General features: G+C 34.1%; 2 protein-coding genes, 1 long non-coding RNA gene and 1 pseudogene across 5 annotated transcripts; 1 reads left to right on the forward strand and 3 right to left on the reverse strand.

Annotated features, from left to right (window-relative positions):
- Nucleotides 1-934: 934 nt before the first annotated feature.
- LOC111395109 (G-type lectin S-receptor-like serine/threonine-protein kinase At4g27290) lies at nucleotides 935-1,931 on the reverse strand. Its single transcript, XM_023021119.1, has 4 exons — nucleotides 1,906-1,931; nucleotides 1,646-1,765; nucleotides 1,352-1,500; nucleotides 935-1,065 (listed from the first exon to the last, which is right to left on the reverse strand). Exons 1-4 carry the CDS (start codon nucleotides 1,929-1,931, stop codon nucleotides 935-937), a joined length of 426 nt encoding a protein of 141 aa, XP_022876887.1.
- Nucleotides 1,932-1,948: 17 nt separating this feature from the next.
- LOC111395726 (G-type lectin S-receptor-like serine/threonine-protein kinase At4g27290) lies at nucleotides 1,949-12,237 on the reverse strand. Of its 3 annotated transcripts, XM_023021862.1 has the most exons (3): nucleotides 9,451-12,237; nucleotides 2,686-2,804; nucleotides 1,949-2,236 (listed from the first exon to the last, which is right to left on the reverse strand). In XM_023021862.1, exons 1-3 carry the CDS (start codon nucleotides 10,886-10,888, stop codon nucleotides 2,012-2,014), a joined length of 1,782 nt encoding a protein of 593 aa, XP_022877630.1. In that variant the 5' UTR covers nucleotides 10,889-12,237; the 3' UTR covers nucleotides 1,949-2,011. The 3 variants fall into 3 exon arrangements, with proteins under 3 accessions (XP_022877630.1, XP_022877632.1, XP_022877631.1); XM_023021864.1 differs by lacking the exons at nucleotides 1,949-2,236; nucleotides 2,686-2,804 and adding an exon at nucleotides 8,311-8,684 and having other exon boundaries at nucleotides 9,451-12,236; XM_023021863.1 differs by lacking the exons at nucleotides 1,949-2,236; nucleotides 2,686-2,804 and adding an exon at nucleotides 8,311-9,265 and having other exon boundaries at nucleotides 9,451-12,235.
- On the forward strand, nucleotides 6,077-8,961 carry LOC111395734. The gene is made up of 2 exons (XR_002702855.1): nucleotides 6,077-6,310; nucleotides 8,548-8,961. It is a non-coding gene; the product is annotated as an uncharacterized LOC111395734 (long non-coding RNA).
- LOC111395731 lies at nucleotides 7,114-8,594 on the reverse strand (annotated as a pseudogene).
- Nucleotides 12,238-15,084: the final 2,847 nt, after the last annotated feature.

The raw sequence follows: 15,084 nt of genomic DNA on the forward strand, positions 1-15,084 counted from the left end.
AGTTGATGGAGAATGAAAATAAGACCAGCAAAAAATTGCCAAAATGGAAGATTTGAACACGATTACAAATCGATGTCCTCAAACGATATTTATCGTCACCGAGGTAAGTGTTTGAAGGCTTTATGGAAAATAGTTTATAAGAATAAACAAACCTTAATCCAAGTTTGAATCAAGCAAACAAGACTTGGAAAAGGAAACTAAAGAACAAAAAATATAAAAACTTGGTTTGAACTTAGATTTTGGATGTAATGGAATCAATTTTATCTTCGTGATATATTTTCCAACATGAAAACCATCCATATATATAGAGCTACAATCACCATACATGAAAAGATGCAAAAACTAAGCCAAAAGCGTGTGAAACACTTTGAAATAACATTAGAATTCAAACAGCCAACAGTCAAATTTTTTTATATTCAGTGCCAAAATCGACCACCCACCCAGTTCAATGAAATGGCCACTATAATTACAAAACAAGGCCGGGCGGCCACCCAAGCCATTCTTCAGCCTTCACCATTTTTTGTTCATGTTTTGTTTTCGCTTATTTTTCTCATGATTAACTACTTCCATCACTTTCAATATCATTTCCCATTGTTAATTTGAACGAATATCCAACAATCCTCCACTTGTTCAAATATAAAATGAATACAAACTCTAGTTTAATGGTACTTATGCATAAAGTATGGATATCTTTTTTATTTAAATCCAATCTTAGTATAAATCTCACAAAGTAATCATCGAAATCCTAGGTAGCATGAAAGTTTTGAACATATATTATTCCTTACGATGATACCAGTGAGATCATACACACAAGTATCAAGTGTCCCAAGTTTTGCACATTCTCGTTTAGCGCCATTATGGCCTTGCATAAATAGGAAATTAACCAGAAATGAGGATTGCAAAAATAATGTAATATAAGTATGCAACACTATTCTTATCTGCCTTCTGGAAGGGTAATGGTCATTTTGCATGATGATTTGTCTGCATTTGTTCTAGTTGAACTTTCAGCAGGGAATTCATCTCTTTCGGTGAAAAAACTAGGTTGTTTAGCTTCAGGCAACACACCTTCATTCCCCAACATAAAAAAAAAACTGTAGACATGCTTGGCCTATATCCTTGACATTTTTGCACGCATAGCAGACCCACATGAACTGATCTCAGCACTTCGTTCAAGTATTCTGAATCAGTTGGACAAGTGTCGTCCTTCTTTGTAAAGTATCCATGCCTGTATCAATTGGATTAGGCTATGAGGACCTTGATTTATAAAACTATTAATGATAGTAATTACATGCATTGTACATTTTTTTTCACTTGCAACACACATCGATACATGTAAGACAAAAATACTTACCATGTTCAAGAAGGCTGAGATGGTGATCACTATGAGAAAATCCCCAATTTTTCTTTCCACTCACAATTTCTAGCACTAAAACACCAAAACTAAATACATCTGATTTTATGGAGTATATGCCTTCCACTCCATATTCTGGCGACGTGTAACTGTTTCATGAAATCGTAAACAAGAAATAATGTCATAAGTAATGGATATGCATAAGATATATTGTTGGATGGAGCCCCCCCCCCCCTCCCCATACTTCTAGCTAAACCGAAATTTGATATCTTTGGATTAATGTCAATATCTAACAATATGTTGCTTGCTTTGAGGTCTCTATGGATAATTCTCATCCAAGAATCTTGATGGAGATACATTAGCCCCCTAGCAGTGCCATTGATGATATGAAAGCATTTGGGCCAATCTAGTAACCTACATTTAAAAAAAAAAAAAAATCTAATTATTGTCAGTGTTTGATCTTATAATAGAACAGTATTCTGAAGCTATGCTGGTCATGATGAGTAAAATTTTTCTATATCCATACAATTAAATTAGAGAACTTAACTACATACTTGCGTTGATCTTCAGATATCCACATATTCAAGCTATTGGTTAGACCTTTATTATGGCATTCTATACTAGTAATAAAATATAAATATGAAGGTAACTGTACTACTGTCAGATATCCTCACCAAATAGAATGAAGTCCAAGCTTTTATTTGGCATGTATTCATAAACCAACATCTTTTTCTCTCCTTGAATGCAGCATCCAAGAAGCTTCACGAGATTTCGATGATGAAGTTTGGCAATACACATCACTTCATTCTTAAATTCATCAAGTCCTTGCAGGGAAGTTTCAGACAACCTTTTGACAGCAGTGTCTTGTCCGTCTTCCAGTGTTCCCTAAGACCATAACTTGTGCATTTGAAAAGGTATTCACTTCAATGAAACTTTACGTAGCACAGGATTTTAGTCTGCTCAATTCATCTTTTACTCTAGTTTAGCATGTCTCTTAGGCTATACAAGAGAAGGATTCGAACATTGGTACAAATGTATGTACAAAGTTGAAATTAATCTTTTACTCTCTGATAAAATGTCTATTCGGATAACATTGATATTGTGTGAATTGAATTTGAGGAGACCATATCTTATAGCAAGAGAAGCAAATATTTGTATATTATGCTGAAGGAAATGTTATGGATAATTTCAGGGAAAAAAATGATCAATGGTCAAAAAACATGAGGATTTTTTAAGTGATGCAAGTATTTAAAGTTATCAGGATTTTACAACTTTTAGCATTTTTTCATCTTCTGCTCTAATTTTTTAAAGGAACTGTCCCAGTACATTTTTACCTTATAAACAAGCCCATATCCACCTTGTCCAAGCTTCTTGTTGATTGAGAAGTTATTGGTGACCTTTGAAATTGTAGATAAATCAAACAATGGCAGCTCAAAGTCTTTGCTAATACTTCCTGAAACATGAGTAATATGAGGATATAATAGCTGAGTAGTTGAAAAGAGAAAGTATTGACCTGTTGGGATGTGTGTGCATTTCTCATGCTAATTTTGTGAAGAGGCGACAACTATGTCTTTCACCTTGGAACACTTGTTTTTATATTATGATCTTATAGAAATATGGTTGATTGAGCATGAAGTTGCTATTGATGTCCTGATAGATATGTTACTTTTAATGAAATTGAACGAAGCAGTTAATTATGAACGTTTCTAAGAGCTATCAAATAGATTGTTCTTGTCACGAAGAATTGGATAGAGAATACGGTGTAAGATTTGAGGATGAATCTACATCAATCGTTAGGAAAATAATGAAGATTGAGTGGTTGTCATTAATTATAGTCATTATCTTTAATTTCAATCTTTATCTAAATTTAGCTCCTGTTTCATGAAAATTAAAATCAAGATTTTATTTTAAAACGATGTCAATAATTAATTTTAATTACATATTTTATGGAACTCACAACTCATACACACATTTCAATGACTTTTATTAAGATCTATTAAAAATTTGATTTTAATTCCCACCAAACATTGACTTAATCTTGATGAAGATTGATTCTTCATCATTAATTTTAGTCATTCTTTTTAGTTTTTGTCTCAATCTTGATTTTAGTCGTTCTCTAATTTTTAGTTATTGCTTTAAATGAGGATAGTAAGTAGTTTTTGAATTGAAATCAAATATGTTTTGGAGTTTTCAATATTTTAAATTTTGAAATAAAATAGACTTTGGAGGTTTTCATTGTTTAAATTCTCAGTATTTGATATTTAAAATCAATGAGTACAAATTCATTGTATTCGTGTACAAATCAAAGAGTTATGTTTGAATTTCTATTATTCTTAAGAATCAATAGAAACTAGAAAAGTGATCATGTTACGGTATTTGTTTGAAATCAACAAAACTTCAATAACGTGTTCGTTTATCATTTTATCTCTTTCGCCACTACATCCCTAAGCGGACCTTAATTCTATGAATATTAATAGCTCTAATTTCACATATTAATACCCTTAAGACAAAACACTTACATTCCCAAGAAGGTTAAGTTGATGATCACTGTGAGAAAATTCCCAATTAGTCTTTTCACTCACAATTTCTAGTACCCAGACATCAAAGCTAAATACATTTGATTTTATCGACAGCAAGTTGTCCACTTCATACTCTGGTGATATGTAGCTGTTGCATAAAATAATGTTGCAAGCAATGGTAAAGCTTTAAATACATTGTTGCATAGAGATTCTTATTATGTTCTAAAAACTTTGATTAAAATTTAACTAAAGATCAATAATTAATTTTAACTATAATATTTATGGACTCACGACATTTGAACTATACATTTCACTAACTTTTTTCAAAATTTACTAAAAATCGGACTTTAATCTAAACCAAATAGGGACTAAGTCTCATTTCCTCAAAAATTTCTAGCCATACCAAAATCTAATATCCTTGAGCTCATACAATATCTAGGAATATGTTTCTTGCTTTGAGGTCTTTTAATAATAAACAAATTTGTATCAAGAATCCACGAAGGAAAATACCATTTTAGTCGGTTCGAAGGATGGACCCTTCCAACATTATTGTTGTGATTTAAGTGGCCTCAATTACATTTAGCTTACGTTATTTTTCTCGAGCCCAAACTCCGCTCTTGAGGGCCACGAGCCGGCTCGTTTGAGCTCATGGGCATGAGCTTGCAAGCCAGCTCATGAGTACGATATATTCTGCTTGTTTTTAGATTTATTTTGTTAATTTTTTTTTTATATATATAGAGCTGGCCCAATAGTCAAGTGTCTGCTCGAACTTTTCACGAAAATTAATGTTTGAACATTATTACTATTTCTTGTAGCATATGATGCCAAAAACAAAAACTTTCATAACCAAGTATAAACACTTTCTGAGTTGCGTAAAGAATTCATTTATTTTAAGAAAAGATAATTTCTCAAAGAAAGATTCATTAGTAATTGTTTTGAGGATCCGTGCAAGTTTAAGAACGTGAAATGACTCTCCTATGAAGTATGAGTTCTCAATATTTATTTTGAATTTTTACCCAACTCTGTAGAAGTCATTCTAAGCCCATCTCCAATCCTACATCAAATTTTACACCGTTTTGCACTAAAATTTGTACAAAATCTTGCATCAAACTAAAATTCATCTCCAACCATTACACCAAATGAACAGTGTTTAACAATTTTCTTCCCTTTTTTTATTTTTTATAATTTATTTATTTGAAATATTATTTATTTAATTATTTCATAAATACATAAATTACTAAATAAATCGGAAAAGATTAAATTCATTAATAAATATAAAAAACATAGAACAATTAATAAAAATATTATAACAACAAAAATATGAAATCATGCCATCAGAAAATAGTACAATACATTTCGAATTTGGATAGACGATATTACGAAGTCACTAAATTTTTGTAATTTAATTCTCAGAATTCATATGTTTATCCCACAAATGATCGATTAATGCATTTCGAAGTGCAATGTGAGTTTCTTTATCTTTGATTTGTCTATGACGAGCAAGGAATTCCTGAAAATGATCGATTTTCTTTATCCTTGATTTGTCTATGAAGTGATCTTCAAGATTATTGAACTATGCACTTTTTATGTATCCTTTTTTTAAAAATAAAATTAGATTATCGTATGTATGTCGCTATTTAATATATTTCGTGTTAATTTTAATAAATAATCGTGTTTGAGGTATTTTAAATTGTTTTCATCTTTTAATTAATTTATTAGTTATTATGTCTTACATTTAAAATTTATTTTAAATACAAAAAATATTAATATTAATAATAATTTATTGTATTAAAAAATATGTAGCATAAATGACATAAATATCATTAACAAATTTATTTGGAAAATGTTAAATAAGGACAAAAGAGACATTTTACACTTTGCACCATTTTTGCACCAAAATGGTGCAAAGTTTTGTATTGTATTGTATTGGAGCAACTTTGCACCAAAAAGTGGTGCAATGGTTGGAGATACCCTAATATAAATTCAAATCTGCAAAGCAAAGCAAAGCAAGCATCCACTTTCTCTACTTAGACCTTCCACTAAGCGGATATGTGGAAGTATGCTACAATGATTCAAAGAAACGTGTGGTTCTAAGTTCGTGTAGGCTTTGAGCAATTCCTCTAGTATACTGACTTGCGTCTGCAAAAAAATAAATGTTTGGAACCCACTTACACTCTTTGTGAAGGTTTGGGGCCTAGCTGCAAATTTTTTTCTAAAACATATTATTTTTTTATTTTTCGTTTGTGTAAACAACCAGATTCGCTGCTCTCGCCTGGAATTGCCGGTGGGCATTCTCCCCGTCAACGCCTACCCGCCTATATATAAACATCCATATATCTGTTTGATATTCAAATTTCTGTATTTTTTAATTCTTCTGATGATGAGGACGAAATCCTCGCACATTTCATGGAATAATTCTGTCCTCTCCACTCAGAATAAGGTAAATAATCTCTAATGTGATTTTCAATTTTCCTGTATCTTTTCTGTTTAATTTTATACATGCTGAATTAAAGTATGTGTGTTGCATATAGGTCTACAAAATATTTTATCATAATTTGGCTTTAGTAGTTCTTTCATTTCATTTATAAATTGGGTTTTTAAGGTTTCCAGTTGTTTTGAATTTGTTTTTTCTTTTCTTTTCTTTATTATTTTTTTTAAATTCACCTTATATTTGCAAGGTCTGTCTTGTTTAAGTCTTCGAATTCGCATTTACGAAAACTACTTAAACAGCTGCAGAATGTCATGTTAGTTCTTCTGGCGACCGATTACGTTTTTCTTTTAGCTTGTGACGAAACAGAGTTGGATAGAGCAAGCAAACTAATTTCATTTATGGACATCCAGCAACGCTCTACAAATGTTTTTTTTAAAATAATTATTATGTTAAAATAAAACATTACGTTAGTTAAGTATAAAAACACTAACCAATTTATAAGATTCTGAGCTACTCGGGTGATACTCTAAGTCTTAATACAATATCAGAGTTCGTTAAGTTCAAACGAGCAATTCAATCTCCATAAAATTCAAATGGACTCCAAGATTGGAGTTGTTCAAGTGAGCAACCATCTTGCTTGGGAATGATAAAAGGTAAAAAAATCCCGCATTGGTTGAAGTATAAAAATATTAACGACTTGTAGTTCTCCTTGAATAGAGAGTCTACAAACAAGGAGAGTACAATACATTAAAATTATGTATACCAATGCAAATGCATTGGTTTAGCCAAAGCTGAATGTAATAGTTGTGTCATAAAAGAACTGTCATCTGTACTATCATATGGTCGAATTTGAAACATTGACACTTGGTCCCACGACAAAGAAATCAACGCATACAGATGTGTGACACAACCTTCGCGAAGGCCGGAAAATTGTACGAAGGAAAAAAAGGTGAAATGCAAGAAACGAGGATTGCATAAATAATGTAATATAAGTATACAATAATATTCTCATCTGCCTTCTGGAAGAGTAATGGTCATTTCGCATGATGATTTGGCTGCATTTGTTCTAGTTGAATCAGCATGAAACACCTCTCTTTCTGTGAAAAAACCGGGCCGGTTAGCTTCAGGCAACACACCTTCATTCCCCAACATAAAAACAACTGTTGACATGCTTGGCCTATCCCCTGGACATTTTTGCACGCATAGCAGACCCACATGAATTGATCTTAGCGCTTCGTTCAAGTATTGTGAATCAGCTGGACAAGCGTCTACTAGTTCCTTAGACCTTCCTTCTTTGTAAAGTATCCAAGCCTGTATCAGTTGGATTATGCTAAGAGGATCTTAATTTATAAAACTATTAATGATAGTAATTACATGCGCTGTACATTTTTTTTCACTTACAACACACATCAATACATGTAAGACAAAAATACTTACATGTCCACGAAGGTTGAGATGGTGATCACTATGAGAAAATCCCTAATTTTTCTTTCCACTTACAATTTCTAGCACTAAAACACCGAAACTAAATACATCTGATTTTAAAGAGACTATGCCTTCCACTACATATTCTGGCGACATGTAACCGCTGCATGAAAACGTAAACAAGAAATAATGTCATAAGTAATGGAAATGCATTAGATATATTGTTGCATAGAGATTGATTCTTACTGTGTTCCCACAACCCGACCAGTCTTAGCTCCAGTCTCAGCTCCAGTCTCATTCCCACTAAAACTTCTAGCCAAGCCAAAATCTGATATCCTTGGATTCATGTCAGTATCTAGCAATATGTTGCTTGCTTTGAGGTCTCTATGGATAATTCTCATCCGAGAATCTTGTGGAGATATAGTAGCCCCCTAGCAATGCCATTGATGATATGAAAGCGCTTGGGCCAATCTAGTAACCTACATTTTGTTTGATCTGGCCAAAATAAATAAATAAATAAATCTGATTACTATCGTAGTGTTTGATCTTATAAAAAATGTATTCTGAAGCTATGCTGGTCATGATGAGTAAAAAAATTTCTGTATTTATACGATTAAATCAGAGAATTTAAGCATCGATCTTCAGATCTCTTCATATTCAAGCTACTGGTTAAATCTTTATTGGCATTATATATCGGTAATAAAATTTAAATATGAAGGTAACTGTACTATTGTAAGATATCCTCGCCAAATAGAATGAAGTCCAGGCTTTTATTTGGCATGTATTCATAAACCAACATCTTTTCCTCTCCTTGAATGCAGCATCCAAGAAGCTTCACGAGATTTCAATGCTGAAGTTTGGCAATACATATCACTTCATTCTTGAATTCATCAAGTCCTTGCATGGAAGTTTCTGACAACCTTTTCACAGCAATGTCTTGTCCGTCTTCCAGTGTTCCCTAAGACCATAAATTGTGCATTTGAAAAGGTATTCACTTCAATGAAACTTTACGTAGCGCAGGATTTTTGTCAGCTGAATTCATGTTTTACTCTAGTTTAACATGTCTCTTAGGCTATACAAGAGAAGGACTTGAACATTGGTACAGATGTATGTACAAAGCTGATATTAATCTTTCACTCTCTGATAAAACGCCTACTCGGATAACATTGATATCGTGTGAATTGAATTTGAGGAGAACATCTCTTATAGCAAGAGAAGCAAATATTTGAATATTATGATGAAGGAAAATGTTACGGATTATTTCAGGAAAAAAAAATGATCAATGGTTGAAAAACACGAGGATTTTTTTAAGTGATGCAAGTATTTAAAGTTATCAGGATTTTACAATTTTTAGCATTTATTCATCCTCTGCTCTAATTTTGTAAAGGAACTGTCCCAGTATAGATTGTGCACATTTTTCCCTTATAAACAAGCCCATATCCACTTGTCCAAGCTTGTTGTTGATTGAGAAGTTATTGATGGCCTTTGAAATTGTAGATAAATCGAACAATGGCAGCTCAAAATCTTTGATAATACTTCCTGAAAAATGAGTAATATGAGGATATAATAGCTGAGTAGTTGAAAAGAAAAATTAATGACCTATTGGGCTGTGTGTGCGCTTCTCATAATTATTTGTAGGTATTATCCATGTACGTGATGTTTATTATGTTGTCGTTGCTATTTTCGTTAATTTCCTTCAGCACGAAATACAAGAAGTTGCTTACCTCCTGTTCTCCCCTTTGGAACATTCTTCTCCCTCTTCCAAAAGTATAGCATCAAGCTCATGCCTAGCAGAACAACTCCCATCAATGATGTCAAACTCAATATCAATAGTTTTCTTCTCTTTCCTTCTGAATCTACAGCAAGTTTGTTAATATTCTTACCCAACTCGGAAGGAACCATTCTAATGTGAATATCTTGTCCATCAAAAGGTATTTCTCTGATGTCTCTCAAGTCACCATACCAAAACAAGCACCCACCTCTCTCGCTGCTAATAGCTAATTGCGTGTATGCAATACAACAGCAATTCTTTAAACACTCCACTTCACATTCCTCAAGTGTCATGCTCTCCTTAAACAAGGAATATCGTGAGTCTGGCAATTTAATTCTAGAATACCTCAAAAATACATCACCCTTGCAATTCAAGTGGGTCTTTCGAACACACCCATTTGACCAATCATTTCTATTCCAACCATCTAGGTCTTTTGGCACAAAATTACTGAGACATGTACATATAGGAGTTTTTGTTATATTGCAACTACTATAAGCACCACAGGTGCTGTAAATATCACAGTTTTCAGATGGTAAAACCTGGGAAATGACCCATTCCTGGGTTCCATCAATCCAGCTCCAGCGTTGCCAAACACCATTCTGACTAAACGTAATTCTCGACTTAGCTGATCGGTCAACAATGTCTTCCCTATAGTATGTCTTGTTCTTGTTCATTATTACTAATCCATACAAGGATCTTTTACCTCTCACATCTGTTTCTCCACTAAATCGCACACCGTTCCAATTTCCCATTCTATATATAGTAAAATTACCTCTTTTTATCAATAATTGTGGATATCCAGTTGGATCTAAGTGAAGTGTAAAATCTCCTGGAGCTGGGTCCTCATTGCTCTTCCACGATGACAGGTAGCTCTCGATACCTGTTGCATAGTTCCAGCCAAAATTCATGCTTGGTAGAAATGTATCACTTAAATAATCGAAACTCTGCCGAAGAAAATTCTCTGGATCATCGTCATTTGCTTCTCTGAGGACTAGATTTCCGGAGTCCAACAACTGCACAATTGGAGATTGAGCAACTCTTGTCATTTTCGAAGACCAAATGATGTTGTTAGTGTCATTCTGGAGAACCAAGATGCCTGGCTCTATAATCTTCAGGATGCCTGATATACTTGTTAGCGGAATTTCTCTGTTGGCTACCCAAACAACACTTTTACCTGGTATATTGTTGTACCATATTCCCACATACCGATTAGTGGAGTTTACTGGTCTAAAAAATCCCAGTGCAAAGACTCCACCTGATGAAACCAGGGATTCGCCATCTCTGAGGATCTGAGTTGTATTGATGGTATCAATTGCGGAGGAAATCTTCAGGGTGGACAGTAAGGATGCTAGGACAAGAAGAAAGGATACATCTTCAATAGATATTTTCATTGTTGGTCTCTATTTTTACTCCAGTTTGTCTCTTCAGATTTAAGTATAGGGGATCGGAATGCAAAGAAACAACCTTCCTAGACATTAGTCTTTCTTTAGTAAGTAAAATCATTGCATCAATTCTCTACTAGCACACCACCAGCCCCACCGTTTGAACAATCTTAAAATACTGTTGTTTACTTTGACTCGTATAGTCCCTAGACTATAGATTATTGAAACTTCAATGTTGATATTTAGGGTAATTAGCACATAATGTCTATCTTTCACTATTGCTTAAAATCCAAATATACATTAGTAAAAACATGGAATTGATTCTTACCATTACTGAGAAAGTAGCAACGTCATTTACTCTTAGGAGATCATGTACTTGGCTTTATTGCTACCAGCTCCCATGATTAGTATCAAGTTAATTAATCTCAGCAGAAGGCAGTTATTTACAATGTAATGTTTCAAGGCAATTGATCAACTTGCTACGAAAGCATTAATATTTCAATACAGCCAGCAATGAACCAAATAAAGTGCCTAAAGAGATTTAAGTAGCCTATCATATATATTGAAAGTAATATTCAAATGTTTAAACATAGCTTGAACAATTCCCAATAACAACTTCCAATGGATTGTAAATGCAGAAAATCACCTTCCCAGTAGATGGATTTTCATTTACAAGGACAAAAGAATAACAAAAAATAAAAATTCCAGCACACCCTACAAATCATTGAATTGTTTGTAGCGTTCATACTTGTAAGTTACTTTCCTAGAAATAACTCAAAGCAAGTATTTTAGGAGAAATAAAAATACTCATTTGATTCTCGTTTCTTTCAAAATACATTTTTCTCGCTCTTCTATTTAACCACACATTCTCGTTAAAATAATATTACAAGTAAATAAAAAAATTTCCTTAATTAAAAAATTAGAGCCCTCCCTCAGATCTCATAGCTTCTAGAATCCCAGACGGCTAATCCGATGCGGATCCATCAGAGGCCTCTTACACACCACCATCACAATCAAGCGACCAAGTGTATGTGTGTGCATCTATCTATCTATCAATAGTAAAAAGTATAGGAGGAGGAGGAGGTGGTGGTGGTGGTGGAGGCAGCTGATTATTCCGGTGATGCGCAAAGGCCCACGATGAATCAAACACCACCGTGCCGCATCAATGCATTAATTTTTTCCATCATTGGGCAAATTTAATAGAAAAACAATTAAATATAAAGCAAATTACAATTTATACACACACAGATAAGTGGCGACGGCATTAAGAATGGCCCAAATAGGTTTTTTTTTGGATAGCGGGGAAGAGATGGGAATGAGATTTTATTGATATATTGGACTTTCTTGTGGCTTTAATTAGTGGAAATTAAGTGGACTACGTACTTTTAAATAAATAATCAAAAATTACATATCATCATTTTTTATTTCAAAAATACTACTATATATACAGTAAAAATGATTTATGAAAAAAAAAAAAAAAAGACGTTACTTCAAAAAATAATAATCAATTTAGTTAGCTTATATCTCTTTATCAAACAAGCCTCATTAATTCACCCCCAATTATTGCCAAAATCCCCAAATTTCGTCTCCATTTTTAGGTAGAAATTGAAATCGCATCTCACGTCCCGCAAATTAGCATTATTCATACCTTTACCTTTTGTCAGTGATATCATGATCAAATCAATTATTCTCTTACCAATTTGTTAAGATATAAACCTTTGTGTTCTGTCCTTTTTAATGTACAATCGCGTTTTATCAATTTATTTTTTATTTAGTTATGATGAAAGCATTAGTGATTTGTGGTTGGTGAATATTTGAACAACTTGGTTTTCTATTTCAGTATGTCGTGTATGCGATCAAACGGATGCTTTTTGGATTTTGAAGGAATCACCCCAGGTTTATGAATGAATGTTGATATTAACTTTTGCTTTTCAAATGGGATAGGAAGAGGAAAAATAAGGAGAACACCCTTCACCTGACAAAGAAATTAAATAGAAATGAATGGAAATGATGTTTTGCTGCTTTTGCATAATCAAAGGTGTAATTAAATGTAAATATGTCGCCCTCCGAGGCACTTCTCCACTGGCAAAGGACCGGCTCTGTCAAACCTGGCAGATCAGAGGTCGTGAGTTCGATTCATGGGGCTCTTGGAAGGCAAGGATTTATTCTTGGAACGCAAGAGAAATCTTAGAAGGCAAGGATTATTCTTGAAAGGCAAGGTGCAACTTGGATTGGCTTGCTTGGCACTTTGGCAGATCAGGTGGGGAGGGCTCGGATCCTGGCTAGTTGGAGGCACATCCCGCGATTAACTGGAATGTGTGAAGAGGGGCCGGATCACAGACCCAAGGATTAGTCAATAATTGGACACCTTGTAAAAAAAAATGTAAATATGTCAAAAAATGAAAAAAATAGAAGATAGAAAAGTTTTTCCCAATAATAATGAAATGTAAAGATGTGATGTGTTACTAAGTCTTTATTTGGTTTGTTAAAAATCATATTTTTAATAAATTTAATAAGATTCATGGTTAAAAAATTGATAAAAGTTATGAGTACCATGAAAGTCAAGCCCGGTCCTGAGGCTAGGCAAATGAGGCCTATGCCTCAGGCCCAATATCTAGGGGGGCTTCACTTTGGGCCCAGAATTTTTTTTTTTTTGGGAAAAATTCACAATTCAGCCTTTTAAGTATGACCAATTCAAATTGCATGCCCCAAGTTTAAAAGTGCAATAATCAGGTTTTTATTAGTTAATTAATAATATTTTATTAATTTAATATATTATGGTCACGTATGTAAAATTCATGGTGACAGATGGCACTTTTAGGTCACAAAGTCACGTATGTAAAATTCATGGTGACAGATGGCACTTTTAGGTCACAAAGTCACATATTATCAAATTAATTGATCACGAATTATTTCATCAATCACAAATTAAGGTCACAATTTATTTGCAGGCCATAGATTTTCAAATTATATGGCCAAAATTATTTTTCAGTCACATATTATTAAATTTTTAGGTCACAGTTAAATCCTCGGTCACAAAATCAAACATTGTCAAATTAATTGATCACGAATTATTCATCGATCACAAATTAAGGTCACGATTTATTTGTCGATCACAGATTTTCAAATTATTTTTAGGTCACATATTATCAAATTTTTAAGTCACAGTTGAATCCTTGGTCACATACACCAAATAGCAAGTCACATTCCATCGCACAACATCAACCACCACTACCACCAGCGACATCGCCCACCTCCACCGCCGCCACCACCACTACGACACCAACAGTAACATCGTCACCACCTCCCATAACAACACCATTACCTGAAACAAGCCAACACCCATCACTAAAAAACACCCCTACATCACAATCACCGCGATGGTACCGGCACCAACGAAACACTGCACCGACTAACCATCACTGTAGCACCATAGCCGCCAACGCCGTCACCTTCTCACCATCACATGCACCACCAACGATTCAGCAATGCCACCAACCCTCCATCACTACCACAACATAGCTACAATCTCCACCCAATAAAATCCCAAAGTCGCGGCAGAGGATGTAGACACCACCAAAAATACCGCCACCTCGCCAAATCACTGCACGACCACCACAAGACACCACCAATGGCAAAAAAAAAAAACCACATGTGAACACCATGATCTATAACGAACAGAGTGCGACGATCGCACACAGCGGCCATTGATCGGACAGATCTGTGGAGCTCTGATTGTAGTCACCGGCGATTCAATCCACCACATCCAACGCCGGAGTTTGCTGCCGGTGAAGAGTTGATGCAGAGAGAGAGGGGCGGCTATCTGTTTAGAGGAGAAGATGGGATGAAGAGAGAGAAAATAATTAGGGTTTTAAATTGCAAATTGGATGGAAATTGATTAATATTATATATTAAAAACCTGATTTTTGAATAAAGTAAACTTATACCTCATTTTTTAAATCTGATCTTTAAACACCTGTAAGGGTGTAATTTCCACTTTTTTTTCCCCCTCTCTTTTATAGTTAAACTTGAATCAAACCCAGTGATGTAGAAATGCAGCCCACAACTTTAAGCCCAAATACAATTCAATGCCCTTAGCCTTAGTCCAATTACCCAAATATATACATATATCCTTTATTCATTGCATTTACGTTGATTTCGGGAGCGGGTCCCAATTTTTAGGTTTTGCCTAGGGCCCCGACAAT

The sequence above is a fragment of the Olea europaea genome, chromosome 6, assembly GCF_002742605.1.
Source record: "Olea europaea var. sylvestris chromosome 6, O_europaea_v1, whole genome shotgun sequence".
NCBI lineage: Eukaryota > Viridiplantae > Streptophyta > Magnoliopsida > Lamiales > Oleaceae > Olea > Olea europaea.